This window comes from Pygoscelis adeliae, unplaced genomic scaffold (genome assembly GCF_000699105.1).
Source record: "Pygoscelis adeliae isolate BGI_AS28 unplaced genomic scaffold, ASM69910v1 Scaffold93, whole genome shotgun sequence".
NCBI lineage: Eukaryota > Metazoa > Chordata > Aves > Sphenisciformes > Spheniscidae > Pygoscelis > Pygoscelis adeliae.
Window position 1 is genome coordinate 669,351 of NW_008824469.1, and position 19,119 is coordinate 688,469.

The 19,119-nt window shown below is 42.7% G+C and overlaps 1 protein-coding gene across 1 annotated transcript in view; it reads left to right on the top strand.

The window, feature by feature from the left end:
* ANAPC7 (anaphase promoting complex subunit 7) overlaps nt 1-3,811 on the top strand; it is an 8,690-nt gene extending 4,879 nt beyond the window's left edge. The window contains exons 8-11 of the mRNA XM_009321217.1: nt 1-74; nt 786-1,010; nt 1,441-1,591; nt 2,480-3,811. The exon at nt 1-74 is cut by the window's left edge and continues 114 nt beyond it. Of these exons, the coding sequence (XP_009319492.1) occupies nt 1-74; nt 786-1,010; nt 1,441-1,591; nt 2,480-2,669 (640 nt within the window). The 3' untranslated portion in view covers nt 2,670-3,811. The remainder of the gene's footprint in view (nt 75-785; nt 1,011-1,440; nt 1,592-2,479) is intronic.
* Nucleotides 3,812-19,119: the final 15,308 nt, after the last annotated feature.

Genomic DNA, 19,119 nt, shown 5'->3' on the forward strand with positions numbered 1-19,119 from the left:
CCGAGTACAAGAAGCAATTATACACTTCCGTGAAGCAATACGTCTTGCACCTTGCAGGCTGGATTGCTATGAAGGTGAGTGAAGTGAAGCTACTCACATCTACAGTATTAGTTTGGTGTGAAAGTTGGTGTCATGATGATGACTAGGCAAGGGAATAGACAGCAGTTCTTTTCTCCTGCTGACTTTCTAGTAAGTAAATTATTATTACCCAAAAACCTAGAAAGCTCTGGTAGAAGAGGTCAGATGAGGGATACTAAAGAATGTATGTATTTATAAGAATGATTTTCAAACAGGGCTTTTTTTGTTTGTTTTTTGTTTTGTTTAATCTGGATATAAAGTTACTTGGGTGTTCTGAGCAGATCACTTCTGGATGATGACGTTAACTGTATGGTTAGTTCCACTGGGAGCTTCGTTTTGTCATACTTTTGTCATATTTATTTAAATCTTGTTGATCTCAATAGCAGCTTCAAGTACATAGTGAGTTGTGAAGAGACCAGGTGAAGCATTAATATCTCAGTACTGGAATTGGACAAAAATCTTAGATTAGGTGTACTTAGTCTTAGGCTTTTTTAGTACCTGCCTATGAATAAAAATGATGAAGTCAATTATCTGTAGAATGGATATGTTAAAATGTATAGTCACTTTCTCAATTGCAATTTGCATTTGCTTATTGGAGTGTCAGTTGTTCGGAGTCTGAGTTGCTACTAAGTGCAAATAATTGAGGAGGGGTGAGTGTCTGTAGTGCTAACTCAAAAACTGAAATGTTTTCCTTTTTATATCATCAGGTCTCATCGAATGTTACCTAGCATCCAACAGTATCCGTGAAGCTATGGTTATGGCAAATAACGTGTATAAAACTCTGGGAGCAAATGCACAGACGCTCACTCTGTTAGCAACAGTCTGTCTCGAAGACCCAGTCACACAGGAAAAAGCAAAAACATTATTGGACAAAGCGCTAACGCAAAGACCTGATTACATTAAAGCTGTGGTAAAGAAAGCAGAACTTCTTAGTAAGTTCCTTTTTTTTTTCCCATGTCAATGTATTTAAAGCATACCGTTTTACACGGAAGAGTGTTCTGCAGCCTCATCAACGTGAAGAATGCAACAGTGATGTTACAGCCCAGGGATGTATCAGTTCTATCCTGAAGGAAAAATCACAGGAATTAATTGCATCTAGCAACTGATATTACACCAGCACTTAAAACAATTGCAAACAAAATGTTTTGACTTCAAAGTATATGTACTCGTGAGCGTAGCAGTTATTGCAACAAAAAGCCATTGTTTAGAGTTAATCCTGCAAAAAGCGTATCGCTACTATCCCCCATGCTGACAGTTCTGAAGGAAGAAAGTCTTGTGTTGTGATGACTCTCTGTGTACGCTCTGACTTTTTATAGATTTATCTAAACTATTAATTAAAACTGTAGTTTTGCATATAAACAGGTAGAGAACAAAAGTATGAAGATGGAATTGCTTTGCTGAGGAATGCACTGGCTAACCAGAGTGACTGTGTTCTGCACCGAATACTGGGAGACTTTCTTGTAGCTGTCAATGAATATCAGGAAGCAATGGACCAGTACAGTATTGCCCTAAGGTAAAGCAGAGACTCTGAGATTGCAGTGTATTTTTAAGAACCAATCATCAACTTGACTAAGTAAAAAGTTGAGCCACTAATTGATTAGGACGTGCATTAGAGGTAGCTTTGTATCATTCTCCCTTAAAACAACAAAAACATACAAATGATGTGCTGTTAATGAATTAGTTGGTCATAAGGCTTTGAACTGAGAAGTGCAAAATTTAGGGACTGCTTTAATGCTAAACATGTCACTAGGCATGCGATTCCTTGACTAATGAAAGGATTAAGGCATGGATTTATTTATAGTTATTAATCATTATATAGTCAGGCACCTTAAGATCCATTCCTTTAGACTAGAAGGTGCTATATAAAAATGAGCTATTAAGTATATTTAAATAGTGTGATTCAATTTAACATAACCTAATTGTTATTTTAGGGCGTTACCATGTTAAATGTTACCATGTTTTGATTTCAACAAAGTTAAATTTACCTTAAATCTAGCACGTTATGTCCACCATAAACTTATATAGCTTAAATGGATCGGCTTTTTTTTGCTTGCACGTAATATATTTAGTCATAGTCATTTAAACTTTTACTGCTTTCATGTTACTTTATAATTAGTATTGTCTGGAAGAGTTGATGCAGTTTTCTGAACGAGTGTGAGGTTTAGATAAGTGCATTCTTGGGGATCAAAAATTGTTTTATATAAAGATTTAATACTCAGTGTTAGGGTCAGCCTGAGGTGAAGTTGCATCGTCTACCGAATTGTACTTCTTGATGATGTTAAACAGAAGTGCAGACAACAAGATGAGATTTTTTTTTTGTTTTTTTTCTTTACAATAACGTCACAAATATAAGGGGAAAAGAAGTTTTAGGACAATACTTTCTTTTCCTTACTTTCCTCAGTTTGGATCCAAATGATCAGAAGTCGCTAGAAGGAATGCAGAAAATGGAAAAAGAGGAAAGTCCAACAGATGCGACCCAGGAAGAAGATGTGGATGACATGGAGGGAAGTGGAGAAGAGGGGGACTTGGAAGGCAGTGACAGTGAAGCAGCTCAGTGGGCAGATCAAGAGCAGTGGTTTGGCATGCAGTAACGGCCTCTCATCCTGCTGCTTGTTTTGGCACTTGAACATACCACTAGGGCCATTCTTTGAAGAACATAAACTATGATTTCTGCAGTAACAAAGGACTTCTCTTTTTTTTTTTTTTTTAATAAATAGACTCTGAAACCATTTAATAGTTCTGTGCATCTCAATGCCATGAAGATTCTTGGTGCTTCTTATTTATTAAGTGTAAGGGACTAACTGTATTGGAGGTTATTTGCAACTTTCATTTCAAAAAATTCCTGCTAAAACTAAAAGCATTAGAATCTGAAGTGTGTAATAAGCCTGTTGTTTATGATGAAAACAATGTCTGAATTCTGTCCTGGGCTAAGTGTGCTTGATCGATCTGTAAATACAGTGGTTTGTACTGCTTTGTGGAAAAGGTCTTACTCTCGTTTGTATGCTACCATTTGGGCTCACATTCCTGTTGAAGCCTGGAGGAGTTGCTTGGGTGTGGCTGAAAGCAGCACTTTGCTCTTGCTGTGTTTGTTGAATTAATTTGTCTTTTTAGAAGGTATTACATGTGCTGTAAAGGAGAAGTTTGGTAGGCTTGGCAACTTTGACTTACAGGACAGTTCTGTAGCTGACTGATTTCTATGTGTACAAAATTGAGCCACTGTTGGAGAATTACAGTCACTTCCTCAATCCTTACTAAACCCTGTAATCACTTAAAGTCTGTACATGAGCATTTATTTTTAAACGCAGTTTAGTTTTATTTCAGTATGTTACTAAAAGGTTTTACAGCGGTGACTCAAAGCACTTCACATTCTATATACAGCACTGACATTTAAAATGATATAAAAAGAATTCATGCGTCTTCACTTGCATTGCTGTAGAAATGTTAAATTATGCAAATACACATATTGTCTTGGTTTTGCCATGTTTATATACTTCATGTTTGTGTCAGGTAATGTTTGAATTTGTGTGTTTTCCCTCACCTTTTGAAGCAAAGTTGCATTGCTTCACATACAAATTCTCCACATCAGCGTTTCAAGGGTGAGCTGCTTTGTGTAATCTAGAAACCATTTCAGTTCTGTGGGCTTGATGTGTGGGAGGAGGAATTACTTCTTGCTCTTATTTTTCTTACAGTTCCGATTTCCTTACTCTTTACTAAAACACGCATTTTTATCTTTATATTGGCAATTTGATTCCTTTTTGTATTTATTCTGTTACCACAGGTATGCTGGAGCACACAGACTTTTTTTACAAAGCTAAAACAGTTTTGAGTACCAGAGAAAAAATGGGTACTTGAAACAAATACATGATATGGAAAACAAGCTTCCCCCGAGCTGCAGATGTATAATCAGATAAAGGTAAAATATCTCTCCGTCTGATGTGCATTATATCAATTAGAAAAATGCACAACAAAGAGAACAGGCAGATTACTGCTATTATAGTCTATTTTGGAAATATTTCAGTACGTCACATCTTACAAAGGAGGAGTCAAATAGTTTATCCATTTAAAAAAAGAAAACAGCTGGGTATCTGTTCTCTCTGGAATTTTGTGGGCTTTAGACTTTCCAAAATATCAAACTGAATTACGGTTATTTGAAGACTATATGGGAAGAACAGAAAAGCATGTGCTGCTGTCTTGGGGATTGAATTGGCATAAGCTGTTCCTGCTCTTTCGTTAAACAAATACACCAAATGGCTGTATTTCAGTTAGAGCAAACATTTTGTTAATTGCATTCTGGTGGATGAGAGGCCTGATCTTTTTCTTCTTTTATGAAAAATCTGTTTATACCATTGCTATGTGATGCAGTGAACAGATTCCAGCTCATCGTGTGTCTTTCATAACAGAAAGACAGACACATGCACAAGCGAATTCAAAGCATCTCTTTTTTAAAAAGAAAACCTGCTTTGTTTTCTCCTCGCCCTCGAGCATTCATCAGATTGTATTCTGCATCTGAAAGTTGGGTAGCTTCATTAGCTTTCTACTTGTATTCCAGACCTCTGTTGTGGATGAAAGAATGGAGTTCTTGATGTTATTAAACTAAAGAAAGGACGCGTTTAATTTTGATGAGAGAGTTATGAGGTATGTGACGTATATTTTGCAAGCTGCTCAGCCATTTTATTCTAATGATTCCTTTAAATAGGTCGTTAATCGCAGATGGAAACCACTGCCCTTACACATTTCTCTGAAATGTTTACATAGAACAGGAAATCAGAGAACCACAGCTTTACTAAAACCATTCTGTAATATGTTTGTAGATAATCTGATAATCTCTCCTTTTAGAACAGACGGGAAACTAAAACTGCTTCAAGATGAGTGTGCTGTAAAGAAAACATCAGTGTGCTTATGTGCAGCTTTAGCAAACGAGTCCAGGTACACCTAAGAACACCTTAAGATAGCTGTCAAAATAGAGGTGCATCCTCGCTGCTTTGTTTTTCTGAACTTGGCTCCTCACTGAAAGTGAAAAGTTCAGTCAGATCCTGCAAACAATACCTGTAAGTACCTGATGTATTGGGGTTATGTAGCTTGTGTGTAGTCTTTGCTAATAGTTCTACAGTAAGTGAGTAAGGAACTTTAAGATGCCATACATGTCGAGAGCATTTGAGATTATATAGATAGATACATTTAGCACGAGCTTCAGAATTCTAGAGGGATTCTTCTTGCCTATTAATGAGCCTTCATTAGCGCTCTAATTTTAGAATGTGATCTCTGTTTTTGCAGAGATCCTGTACTTTCAAATTCGGTTACCGGTATTCTAGTTCAGGAACAATTAGCCCATAATAAGCAGCTGACCTCATTCCGTCCCTTAATCGTGTGCTGTGCACCCGAGAAGAAAAGATCATAAAGCCAAAAACCGAAGTTCAGACCGTGTCAAATCCGTGATGTACGCTCCCCAGGGTGAAGTGATTTGTAGGTGAGGCAAGAAGGCCGTTGCCGTCCAGTTGTATTGTACAGCACCGGCGCATCTGCAAGTGCTAGTCTCCAGGGCTGGGTAAGGGTGGAGTGCCAGCGTTTGCTTGAAATACTTGACTTTATATCACAGGTGTCATTAGTAAGTTTTAAATTTTTCCTACTTTGCGATGGGAAAGACGGAAGCGATGCAAAGGGACAGAACTTCTTCAAACCTTACAGAGACTTGGCTAAGGGCTAAAAGTCTTATTTACCAGAGTCTAAAAGCAGCACACGTTCATGATGTGGCTAGGGATTATCTAAATAATGCATGGTCCCTAGCAAGAGATTTGCCCATGCTTTATTCTGTAGTGTGCTGATAACACCTGAAATACTGGCGGTATTTCTAATTCTGATTTCCGCATCTTGGGAATCCAAGAATTGTGAAGCAGAGATAATGGAAGGAACTGAGGACTGCTGGCCAATATAAATGTTTTCTGTCTAATTGAGGTGCTTCTTCCTTTTCTGTTACCGCTGATGGTAGAGAGATTCCTGATTAACTAGGGCTTTTTTTTTTTTTCCTTTCAATAACTGTCATCCTCATTAGGCCTGTTTTTGTGTGGCGATTCTTCCCTCCTTGCTTTTCAGGAGCTCAGTGATGTGGAAACTGATCGATCCAGGGCAGAAGCAGGGAGTATTTCTTATTCAGCAAACCTTACTTCCTTGCTTAGATCTCGGCTGTAAGGAAATCTCAAAGGCTGTGTCTGCCATTGTAATTTCAAGTTACACAAATATACCGTAATCAAATATCTTTTAAAAAACAAATCTAAATTAGTGCAGTCTCCAGGGGTCTCAAATTTAGTGACCTTAGGTGGGCTTAAACTCAGTATAAGTTTTCAAACTAAATAGCCTTAGGCAGCGTTTAAAGTAGTGTATTCTAGATAATGTGTATTCAGTACTGCCCATCAGTGAATTGATACAACTTTATGTAGTACCCAGCAAAACTCAAGTACATTGCAGTTGGTTTTGCTGTAGTTCCTTCATCAGAAGGCTCCAGTGTGGGCCTAAAGAATGATCCTCCTACCTGTTACATTCCTGTATTGCCAGGGTGACAGTCTGAGAAATAATCCTGTGAATGGATGCCTGAACCTACCTCCAAAATATTCCCACTCCTCTCCCATCCTTCTTTTCCTTTTTAACTCTGCAAACCTTTTTGCTGCCTTTTTTTTTTTTCTTTACTATTTTTAAAAATCCGTTATCTCATCACTTCATAGCCCTGCAAAAGGTCGGTTGGTTTAAGCACGTTGAGAAGCGGGAACAAGAACAAAGCTGTTGTTGAATTGCTGGAGCGGTGGCCTAAGGCCTTGGTGATAATTAATATGTTTGTGTCGGTCCAGTAACCAGATGTGGGAGGGAAGGGTAACAGGGCAGGAGGAATGCTGGCCTGGAAAGGGGGAGAGGGGGGCTGCTGCTGCAATTCCTGTGGCCTTCCTAGGACCGGCCGGCTGGTTAAGATGTCATTTGGATGCCGGCCAAGAGGAGGCAGGGAGATGCCTAGGGCTGAGTGGGTGGGTGGGGGTATTATTCTGGTGCAAACACAGCTCGGGGAAGAGTACAACATTCGTGTGGGGCACTTCAATGTAACAATGTATATATTAAGTGAAGCCCTTTGGCTAGTCCATGTCTATTGCTGTTGATGACAACAACAAAATGGAAGAATCCACGTTTTCACTTACCATCTTGAGCCTTGCGCTTACTTTGCAAACTGCAACGGTTGTGTAATGCTGGGTATGGAATGTGCAGGGGAAGCCTCCGCTGCGGTGGGTCACTGATGGATGTTTACACTGTAAAAGCCTCCCTTTCAAATAGCTTCCCCAGAGGGGCCAAGGACTTCATACGTTTGGAGATCAGATTCCTTTTCCTCCTTTATCATCCCGTCAAAACACCGATGCATGCAAAAAGAGTGATGGTTTGGGGATCTAACAAGAGCAGTACAGTGCCTGACATGATTTTTAAAAGGGATTGAATTTTCTACATCTGCCCTTTCACAGACCGTACCATTTCTTAAAGGACAGATGCCATCCACTGAAGCGCCTGCCCTGAGGCGTGTGTTTGACCGGAGCGTGGCGTGGCTGGGAACACTGACCCTGCATTCTGAACGTCTGCCTGTGGACGCTTCAGCTGTCTTTTTTTCAGCTGTCTGCTGTGCGTTCCAGAGCGCTGTGAGCCTTGTCTAGAGGACAACGGGGGGGGGGGAGAAAAATCCCATGTCCTGAGACTTGGACTTGATATAAGTTTCTTAAATATTTACAGAGAACAAAAAGTCCGATTAAAGCGAAGTGGCTGGATGGGCAGGCAGCAGCAGCATGCTCTGCTTAGCTAATGGGGGCTCGGTGATTTGGAACATCTCCCAGTTGGGCTCCCTGGGCTGGGAGAGTTTAATGGTTGGCAGAATGAGCTACTTACATTGGCAGTTGATCCAAGAACTTGGGTTGCTCTGGCAGCACAAAAGGGCCTGTTCCTGTGCTGGAGAGGCGACGCGTTGCCCTGTGCTTTGCTATAAGGGCCATTAAGATGCCAGCTCTTTCCCCGAACTATTTAACTATTTAAAAATTCCCTGAATTCTTGTTGTTCCTGCTTTTTTCCTAACGTTTAGTGTATAGTATATTGTGTTATTCCTTGACGTGCAGTATGGTTTGATGAGTTGAAGCTGGTAACTTGGCTTCATCCTCTTGGAATACTGGGTAGTTTTCCAGGAAACTTAAGCGTGATGACATCAGCAGAGCAAGAACAGCAATCTGTGGATACGCATCTTCCTTAGACTGGTCTGTGTAAGCTGCTGTCCATATGGTTCTTGAGATAAATGTTTGTCGGGAAGCCAGTAAAAAGCTGTGATCTGTGACCGAGGAGCTTTTTTGCCTTGTAAAACTTGACGGGGTCCTAGTTAGCCAGCGACGGAGTGGGGCGGCGGTGTAATCTCAGTTTCTGGTTTTCCTGCTAAAGGTCCATAGTGAAAGTGCGGTGGAGGCAATGGTTGTATGGATTGAATTGTCGCTGTCGATCTGGTAGTCCCACGTGGCCTGGAATGCAGGTAACTGTTTAACTAATGAGGGGAAAGTTTTTGGCGTTACTCTGGAAAAACCCTATAATTCTTGTATTAGCCTAAGTTCTAGCTGGCCTGGGTGACTACTGGATCCTGGTGTTGCTGCTGGCAGTTACAAGAGGAGGAACAGGGCACGGAGACAGGCTTTAACATTTCGTCAGCTCAACCAGGACGGCTTTTAATGGGTAGGAAAGGAGGTGGCTCCAGCTAACTTCTCGGTGTCTGTTCTGTGGAGGATAATGTCACGCTGAAACTCGGCCAATTCAATAAGGCTGGAGGATTCTGTCAAGTGTTTGCTCCCCTTACGGAAATACTGGGCTCTGAGAAGTTTTAAGGACCTTCCACCCAGTAACGCTCCAGCCCTGGAAATATTTGAGTTTTTGCAAAAGGGGTTTAACCCTTCCTGTGCTGTGCTTTGATTTCTGCTTTTGTTCCTGCCACCTCTACTGCCTGAAAAGGGTGATTAGGAAACAGATTCGTTTCATTTCCTTTTGTGCCATGATTTACCATCCATGCCACGAATTCAGAGGCTTTCCATGGTGGAAGCAAGAACATCCATCATCTGGTCTTAAATAGGTGTAGGGACATTTACATCTTGCTACAGGGATTCCTTGGGTAGGACACTGGGCTGCTGGGTGTGCAGCCATGGCACGAAGGGAAGCGTTGCCTATCGGAGGCAGGACTCGGCCGTTCCTCTCCCCTGCCCTGAGAGGAGGGGAAAGCCTACGGCCCGCTCCTAACCCCGGTCTAGTCCCATTGCCAAGCCAGTGAGGATTGCCTTTCCACTGGGCTGTTAGCAACAGGTGAAAGAGGAACGAAGTAGCTTGGTGGGATGCTGCCAGGGGGCTTTCACGGAGATGGAACTGTCTTGGTGAAGACTTCAAAGACCAACGCCTGCTGTGCAGCTGGTGAGGGGAGCTCTTAATCCCATTAGGCTTTAAGATCAGAGCGTCAGCAGCTCCATTTTGTGAAAGGTCGGATGTTGTTAGTCTTTCAAAGTACATCTGTCGGATAAAAGCCCTTCTGGCTTAGGTAGAGACCTCCCTAATGAGCACGTAGAACCTGACGAGGTGTAAGAGCTAAATGCTGAGCTGGTCTCACCAGGGCAGCTCTGAGTAGACACAGAAAAGTGACTTCAGGAGTTAGAGCAATTTCCAAGAAGAAGAGAGAAGTGTCCTGGGAAGCCTGTGTGCTCCAGGGTCAGCGTCAACTTGAGAAAGGAATTCAGGACTTCAATTTTAGGTGCTTGAATTTCACTTCAACACCTTTATTAGCTCTGTCCTTCAACCCGGACTAAGGGGATGAGCACCTTGTTCCCCGCTGCGGTAGGCAGCCACAGGCAGCAGTTGCCTTTCTCTGGTTTAGTTACATGTGCTGGTGTAGATCTGGTGCTGTGCAGCACACACATTAATTCTTCAGGCTAGTTTTGGCACGTCGCATACAGCTTTGCGCTGTTTTATTGTAGAATCTGGTTGACACAATGTGGGTAGAAATGTCGGCGGTGCTGCTTGGGGAGGTTCTGTAACGTTAGGAGGTGGAGAACTTGTTAAAGCAGGTTCTGGGTGCTTTGGAAACTTGGCCTTGATTTCTGACAGGCCACCTGCAGTTTGCGTGCCTTGTCTGACGGACTGGAGATTGAGTCGATGCTATAGTGATTTTCTCCTGGTTTTCTTTTTGATCTGCGAGAGGTTTGGGAGCTGTAAGCAAGAGCAGCGTGGGATTTGGAAAGCAGCCCATCATGAGTCCGTACTCCCTGGTTGGGGCTGAGGCTTCCAGCACCTGACGGCTGGTTTATGAGCACGGGTGGGTGGCTGTGGCTTGGGTTCTTGTGCTATCAGTTTGCTGAATGTATGAAGCCCTTTGGTGGGATGTCCCGAGAAGCTGCAGTGCCCACGAACCAGAGGCTTAGGTTTTATAATGGTGCAGGATTTGGTACCCGTAACTCATAGCCAGAGGTGAACTGTATCCACAGCAAGGCGGCTGCTGCAAAACAGGACCGGAATTGCTGGTTGCAGCATGGTGAGATGATGGATATTTGGCAGGAATCCCTGGATAGCTGAAGAGCTCCACCATGAATAGTTGCTGGCATGGCAGCCCCGAGTCAGCCCGGCTATGGACGGTGAGGTTGTTCTCCCAGGAAAGGGAAAGGCCACACATTTGATGAGTTAAGGGGTGGTGGGAGCTTTCCTGTCCATGGTTTGCCTGGTGCAGGTCAGTCTCGTACCTAAACTGAAGGTCCGCGTTAATGCTTAAGTTGCGGCGAAGGGCAGCGACAGGAGAAACTTCTTTTAAGTTACGACTTCTGTCTGGGGTGTCCTGCCTCGCTGCATGCAGGGCAGCAGCAAGCGCAAGATCAAAACGCTCGGTGTTTTGCAATCACGGTGTGCTGGAGCTGCGTGACTTGGTTATGAAGGCATGAGCTGGGTGCAGCTTGATTGTTGTTAGCCACTGATGTTATCTTACCCTGGCAGTAAAGCGGTGCTCCTTGCCTGCCTCTGCAGGAAAAATTGACTCTGCCACCTGCGTAAATAGCAGGAGGTTTGTAGCAGCCTGGACTTAGCAGGTTTTGGGTGTTGGTGGCTGTTTCTGAACTTTATTTCAGTTAACTATGGTAGCCTCTCTGCCTCAAAGAGAGGCCGAACGGGACACACCAAGCAGTTCTTGGAGGCTGGCCACCGTTCATAGTTGCTCTCTGGGTCTGCAGGGACAGGGACCGTCCCTTTGGGCTGAGTGACGTGTGAAGGGCAGCTCACACCACGCGCGCTGTAAGCTCCCTGCCTCTCGGCTGCTTTCCTTGGGCTCCTGAACCTGCATGTGTAAAATCGGCCTAAAAGTCCCTTCCTTTGCCATGCCTGAAGAGCCAGACCGGTAAATTTTACCTCTTCTCTTGAAGTTGGTGATGTCAGCAAAATCCTGTGTCTGGCTTACGTGCAAGTTGGCACTGCCCCAAAAGCACTAACGCAAAGGTGGTCCCAGCACACTGCACATTCCCCACCAGCAGCTCCAGGAAGGGGAAGAGGATAACTCTTACAGATTCACTTGTAAGGGGATAATCCTTACAGGTTCAGTTCCTGCTGTCTCTGTTTACACAAGCGACAGGGACTTGGCCCGATTAGGCAAATAGCCCGAGTCTGCTAAAGTGATGTCCGAAGGCTTCTCTGCACTTCCACGTGGTTCAGTTGTTGGGGTGAAATGTTTCAGAAGAATGCGTCGGGTGCACAGAGCTCTGCAGACCGAGCAGAGGGTGGATTGCTCATCTGTCTTCTACAGTCCTGTGACTTTTCCTGTGGCTTTTTTCCTAGCTGAGGTTGCAAAGCAAATTTCCCATCTCCTCTCCCCCCCCCCCCGAGGCTTTTCTCCTTTCTCACCCACCCTCCTGGGGGTGTATGTGGGTTCTAATTGTACGCAAATTCACCTCAATGTAAAAATAGGGCTATTTTCTGCCCTCTGGATTTAGAATTTGATGTAATGTATCTATAATGCCTAATAATTGAAGCTGTGGGGAACTGCTTTCTTTCTCTGTGTCTGTCAGTGGCCTCATCCATGCAACGCTTTAGAGCAGGGGTTTGCAGTGAGGAGGGGGAAGATGAAGCTGTTTATCTTGGCATCTCTTACCACACACTCCTGCACTCAAGTCCCTAGCAACCCCCCGAGCATCACGTTTTCTTCGTATGGCTGTACTCCAAAGTGCTGCTTGCAGTTCATTTGGGTGACTAGTTACAAGTGAACCTTGCAGATCATAATTTAAAAAAACGTTTAAAAATAAGTGGAGAGGTTGGTCGCAGTTTGCTCACCAGCGAGGCGCTGTCTGAATGCAGAACTGCTGAAACCGTCCATGGAATGTAAGTCGTCGTGACAGCAATGCAGATGGAGCGAGAGCCGTTCTCTGAATAATGACTTCGTATCGTCACTGATCTTTACACTTGGTACCAGTGCTGGCGACATGTATTTCTGCAAGTTGAAAAAAAGGGACACCAGATCAGCTGGGCAGCAGGAGTAACTTTCACACAGCTGTGTTGGTACAACACCTGGGCATGTAGGTCTGGGAAACCGGACTTCAGCTGCCTGCTGTTGAGAAAGAAGTGAGCCTCGTTTGCCTCTCATTGGTTCCTAATTAAAGCAAGGCTAGAGGTTATGACAGGGGGAGAGGTGCTAATGGGGCAGTTTCTTGCACTGCGTTCTGGACAAATGACTTTAATTGTCTGTGTAAAGCGTTAATAGGACATCTGCCACTGCCTTCGGGTGCTCGCTGCGCCTGTACTGACTGCAGCAGACCAGCTGGGAAGGTTTGTGGGCGACGGTGCTGTTGGTGTGTGCTGAAGCCAGGCTATAAATAAGACGGCGGGAAGCGCTGCAGTTGTAGATAACAGCTGAGTGCTGAAGTTGGTTCTGACAGCCTCAGCCCAGAGGTTAGGAGCAGAGCTCAGCTTGCTTAGAACAACACTACCATAGTAGGAAGCAGGCACGAGCAGTTCAGCCCTATGTATTAATGCATCCTCCACCATCTTACGGTTCAGCTGAACAATGGAATTCAGCCCTAGTATTTTTAAACCTCACGCTGTCGTGTTTGAAGGGTCTCAGATGTGTCACCTCATTTGGATAACACCGTTTGCTAGCAGCGTGCTGGTATCACGGGCTGGAGGTTAAGAGGCATTACATTTAATTTCTCACGCAGTACTACAGTTGGCTGAAGTTGCGTATTTAGAGAGGCTCCCCCTCCTCTTACTCCAAACAAAATTCAGTTTATGGGCTCTGCAGTCAGAGCATTACAGGACACTTGGAAAATCCAGCCTTTAGCCTTGGAGCGCTTTTAGTCTTGCCTCATGCTTAACAGAGACTGCTGCCCATGGTGTGGGGAACGGCGTGAGCCGTAACTGCCAGAAGCACTCCCAGCAGGCTGCTCGCGGTGTGTACTTTGAAGCCTTTTTGCCTACGGAAGGGGGAAGAGACTAGCAGCTACTTCAGGTTGGGGCAATTTAGAAAACAGAAAAGGACAAAAAATAAAGATGTAGTTGGGAAAGAAATGTTTATTTTCAGTTTCTCAGAGGGATTTTACAAACAATGGAGCATTTTAAAAAAATTGAGTGATCAAAGTACGTGACAGTGTCCCTTAAACACACACACACAAGCCCCTGGACAGAGGAAATCACACCAGCGAGGAGGTCAATACTGCCGGAAGAGCAGCTGGCATCTGCATAGTTCTAGGAGGAAAGATTGCAATGGTTGGTGCTAGTAAGTGTCATCCTGGCATTAACATGAGAGCACTGAAGTATGTACGCATGTACCTGCGGAAAACAAAGTGCATAAAATAACACGCAACGTATGTATTGTAGAATAAATTTATTTACCTGATACAAATGAAACTAGGTGTGATGCTTCTTACTGTCAGCATGTAAATAGACAACTGATCTTATTTACAACTACTAAAGGTCATACATGCAGTTGTGTTTCTTTTTAGATAAATGCATCACAATATTTTGTATTGCACCAACATCTGTCTTACTGCCTTAGATTTAAATAAGTTACATTACAGTGCAAAATAGGTTCATTTGCACACATGATAAAAAATCCAAAGTCATGAAGTGGAGGCTTACGGTTTAACATTAATCTGTAATCTTTTCGATGAATTTTATAAATAGGGTAGCATTGTACATAAGCTGTTACAGAGCAGTATGTTTGGATGATACAATACAGAGAAAGATTTGTCTACAGCCGCAGGCATGCATTATTTTGATATTGTACATTTTATAAACTGACATTTTACATACAGAAATATGGAAAATTGGCTGACAGCTCCGCAATTCTTGTTCAAGGAGAAACAAACTCTTCTCCATGCAGCACAGAAACCAAACTTCTCTGGAGAGAGTTTCCAATTCGGTAAGCTATATTGCACGTTTGTACATCTGTATAATGAAGTCCTAATGGTACCACACAGTTCTTCCACAGAGAACACAATGAGTTTTGTTTTAGGGAAAGCAAAGAATCTTTACACATGATACATGCAGAAGTTTTGGTAGATGTGTTGCTAAAGACACATGCACGCAACAAAACAACCTTACATTTCTGCAAAATTGTTTAGGAAGCGATTACTCCAGTATTGCTGAAAAGGAAAGAAAGAAAAGGCATCAGTTAATGAAAGGATGAACGCTAACTATCATTATACAAGCAAGACTAAGATCAACAGTGACAGAAGAAAGAATGTTAAGTTTGATAACTGGCTGCTCTGTCGTCGAAGGGACACTCTCAGGTTACTTTGTTCTTAAAGCCTAGAACCCTCTGGATTATGGCTCAGTCCTTCTGAACGCAGCAGAGCTCCCTTTATCATCAGCAAAGCCAGCACTTCCTACAGAAGACTGCAGTGACGAATTAAGATGCATTTAGATAGCTTTTGCCTTTCTCTGCCTGACTAGCAGCAATAGACAAGCCTCACTTACTTGTAATTTTTACTTTCAAGTTCCATACTACACAGTTTGAGCTCAAGTTTTTAAGAACTTTAAGGGTATTTTTTTCTAATCAATGCATTATAGTGCAAGTTTGGCCCCAAAGTGACCTGCCAATGTCCCTTTTCCAAGTTATGCAGCTTATTCTGGGAAGCAGTAGGAAAGCTTTGAAGAAGTCATTAAACTCCACAGATTAATGCGTAGGCAAAGGGTAGAGTACAACATAATAAAGCTACTACTGTACTTTACCCCTAAAATACAGCGTAAGGTTAGCCTTGCGTCTAGGAGAGAAGACCAGTGTACTCTGATTCCCTAGAACTTGATGGTGGCTCTTCAAAACACTGCTTCAACACTATAAAATTTAGGCTCTCCTGCTAAGATTTGAAAATGCATATTAATGTAATTAAGGATGTAATTAGCAGAGATTAGGGAAACAGTTAATGGTTAGAAGTGTAAAAAAGTAAAACAAGACAGGTGCAAGAGACAGACAGCTTTGTATCAGTTTTACCTCCCTTCATCTCGGCAAATTCAACCATCTTTAAGCCGTTTACCACGTATACTCTGTGCATCAGCTGTGTTCTTGGAACAGTGACAGAGGACTGCTGTACTGCATTTTATCATCAGATTAAAAACTCATTTTCTTACCATTAGCCTTCTCCAAAGTAGTCTCCCTACAAACATAAGCCTCGTAGCGTTTTGACAGACTGGTATATATTTTTCTGCAGCCTCTTTCATCCTTATTTATTTGCAATAATATTTTGGGAAACCAAGTATGAACTATTTTTATTGCTTGGATGCCAGCAAAAAGGAGCAGCTCGTTGTGTAGCTCACAAGCAGTACTTTGAGCCACTCACATATGAAAGCAGAGAGGGCCCGAGGCACAAAGAAGATAAAGGCCCGTCTAAATATCTGACATACGACTGCAGCTGCCTGACCATTTTCTTTGCTCTGATTCGGACGAGGCTACAGAACACTGAATTCAGGAGGAGCTGCTCTCATACCAAACCCCACTGGTTTCCCAGCATAAGCCGATATCCTTCCTGGTGTTCCTAGCATAAGGTAGCATCAATCACGATTGACACTAGTCTTACACGCCTCTCACACTAGAAAATAAGTAGCAACATGTGAGGACACTGAGGAATCCAGAAAACAGCAGAGATGAAAAAGCTCAGTGAGGCAAGAGCAAAAGGAAACAAAAAGTATGCAGTTATTTTCTAAAAATGGGGTGGGAGATAAAGACTGGGTAACCTTGAGTCATTTCTGCTTAAGTAAGTGCTTCTGTTTATATATTCACAGGGCTAACACTTTAAAATAGGAGTTACCTATTTCTATCCCCAGGTGACCCTAGTACAGCGAGGAGGCTGGAGAGGAAATATGTAGGGAACCAAGAAATTGAGTTTCAACTTTGAGATGTTGGTAAGCAAGTCTATTCTAAATTGACAAGTCCTCCCTTCTTAGCTTCTCTAGGTGAAAGGACTGATAGCTAAAGAATGACGGGATCTACACAGTTAAGGATAAGCATTTTGGTTAACACGTTTTCTTGCAGTGCATTACTAACCTCACATTATATTTCTATAGTTTCTGTAATTGAAAAGCCAAGCCATCAGCTGCCTTATGCTATGCTAACGCCAGAAGCACACTCAAGCAACCTCCCACTACTCAATTGAGAAGGGTTAAGACAAGATCCACAGCACTCCAGCTCCAAGATCACAAGGAAGCTTGCAACAGACCAATTTCAGGGCAGGGTGCTTCACCGCCTAGGAGGAAGCTCCTAGTAGGTCTTAACATTTGGCCAGTCCAGACCTCACAAGGCTGGCATTTACCATGTAGTGGCAACACTTGAAAAACAGAAGTACTGAAAGCATAGCCACAGCTGCCATTGAACCTGAGATAAGCAAGTGCTGATCTTGGGGAACCCTACTGCTCTACTTCTACAGGAAAATTTGGACAGCAAGACTGGGAGAAATAAAAACAGGGTAGATGAAGATTGCTCGGGCTCTTTTAGGAGCCCAAGTCTTTAGGACTGTTCCCATAACCCCAGGAGCCTGTAGGGATGAATGCCACTCCAGTCACCCACTGGTCATCCAGTTTCAAAGGCAAACTCCAAGGAACACAAGACCCTAATGCGAGTGCCCCCAAGACATGCGATACGAGTGAGCTCTCAGATGTCAGTGTGGAAATCCATGACACAAGCAGTAAGATTCATCTTCAACACAGAGAGAGATCCAACAAAGAACTTGTTGAAGACTGAATTCTACTTATCAACAGTCGTTTCCCCCTTCAGCTTCTTAGAGACAGGGAAAAAGGGGGTGTATAGCAGGATTATTTGGCATAATAGACAGGAATAGGATTGTACAAGAAGCGGAATCGTTCACGGTGACAGTCAGATACATGGCTTTAAAAAGCCCATCAACACGGTGCTCTGGAGGTTCACACAGAACCAGTGTTCAAAGATTCAGTGGTGTTCCTGCCCTGGAAAATGTTTGTCAATAATGCTGGGAGCACATAGAACTAACTTGCTAGTATTTGTTTCCAACAAATAACACACTTGCATGTATTTTGATCTCAAGGAATCCTAAATCATATGACCTATTATTTTTCTGTTTCAAGAAACGGGGACAAGTCTCATATTACTCATTTATTATTGATACAGCAAATGGCCGGTGCTGGCCGCTGGTTTTGTGGTATGCAAAACCTTAGTTTGGCAAAGACAGGTTCTTCTACACTAAAAAGGACATTCAATGGGATTTAAATGCTTGCAGTTCAGCAGCACACCCACTACATCATCAGGTCCAGCTCCTCTGAGTCACTTCAGCATCAACTTACACAAGTCAAAGTCTATATAAACAGCGAGTATTCACAATGCAGTGGAATTTCAGATAGGGTCTGTGTATTTTGAAGGTAGCATCTATATTTGAAAGCTTGAAACCTAAAGAATTATCTGTGCTCACTGGATTCCAGCTGGCACCAACAGAACTTAGCTTTTAACTATCATCCTCCTCTATAAGGAATCAGAAAGCCGTTTGAATTTGGTTATTAAAGCAGACTGAGCCAGCAGAAGATAACACTGTCTACAAAGACACAGTGACCCCAGTACAATTTTCAAAGACTATCCTGTTAAGCTGAGACTGTTCTTTTGTCTTTTCATGAGACCACTGTAAAAAGTGTTTCCACTTACTGGAAACAATAAGCTGTTTTTGCAAAGAGGAGTGCCTGCACTTTGAGCCCAGAGACGAGGGAAGGGTGGTCAGCCCGGAGAGGCATCCCCTGTTTCAGAGCAAGAAAAAGCTTTGGAGTAAACCAGCGCCTGACCACAAGTACCAGAGTGTTTTGGACACTGAACATTCGTGCGAACAGCTGTCACTGTCTTAAGTTACAGATTTGTCCAATTTTATCTCAAACTTAAGACCAAAAGCTGTAAGATCTTGGGGCACTAAGGCTCCTGGGTGCTATAAAACAAGACCTAAAATACACTAAACCAAAAGCAAGTGCTTTGCCTTTGGAATCAGTAATTTGAGCTTCAGACCACAAAACAAAGAGTCTAAAGTGGTGATAATAATGTAGCACAGCAGAGTTTGACAAAACACAGCATGGGAATGAAGGAAATTACTATTTATTCTTCAACATGTATACAGCATATGCTATTTTACAGCAAGTCACCACTGGCATGGTGAAATGGAAGAGAAATACTCACTTTAGTCGATGAAAGTTGGAAGGCATTGGAGAAAAACACCACAGTTAGGACTGTTAATGACTTACACATTGTTGATACAGGACTGAATCTGAAAACATGCTTTAACATTTACCGTAATAATGAAGGTGGTTAGTGCCACATCAAAATAAAAATAGTTCTATACAATATGTTCAATTTGGTCATGTGCTATTTACAGATTTTACAAAACACACACACGAGCTTGTTACTTCAAGTCAGGCTAACAACAGGCCAGCAGAGTAACTCCATGTATACAACTGATCATTAGTGCCCTAAGTGTAGGAAATCCAATTTCTAGCTATGCAGTGCAAGTTATTTTTCCAGGATTCATTACAAGTTTTGAT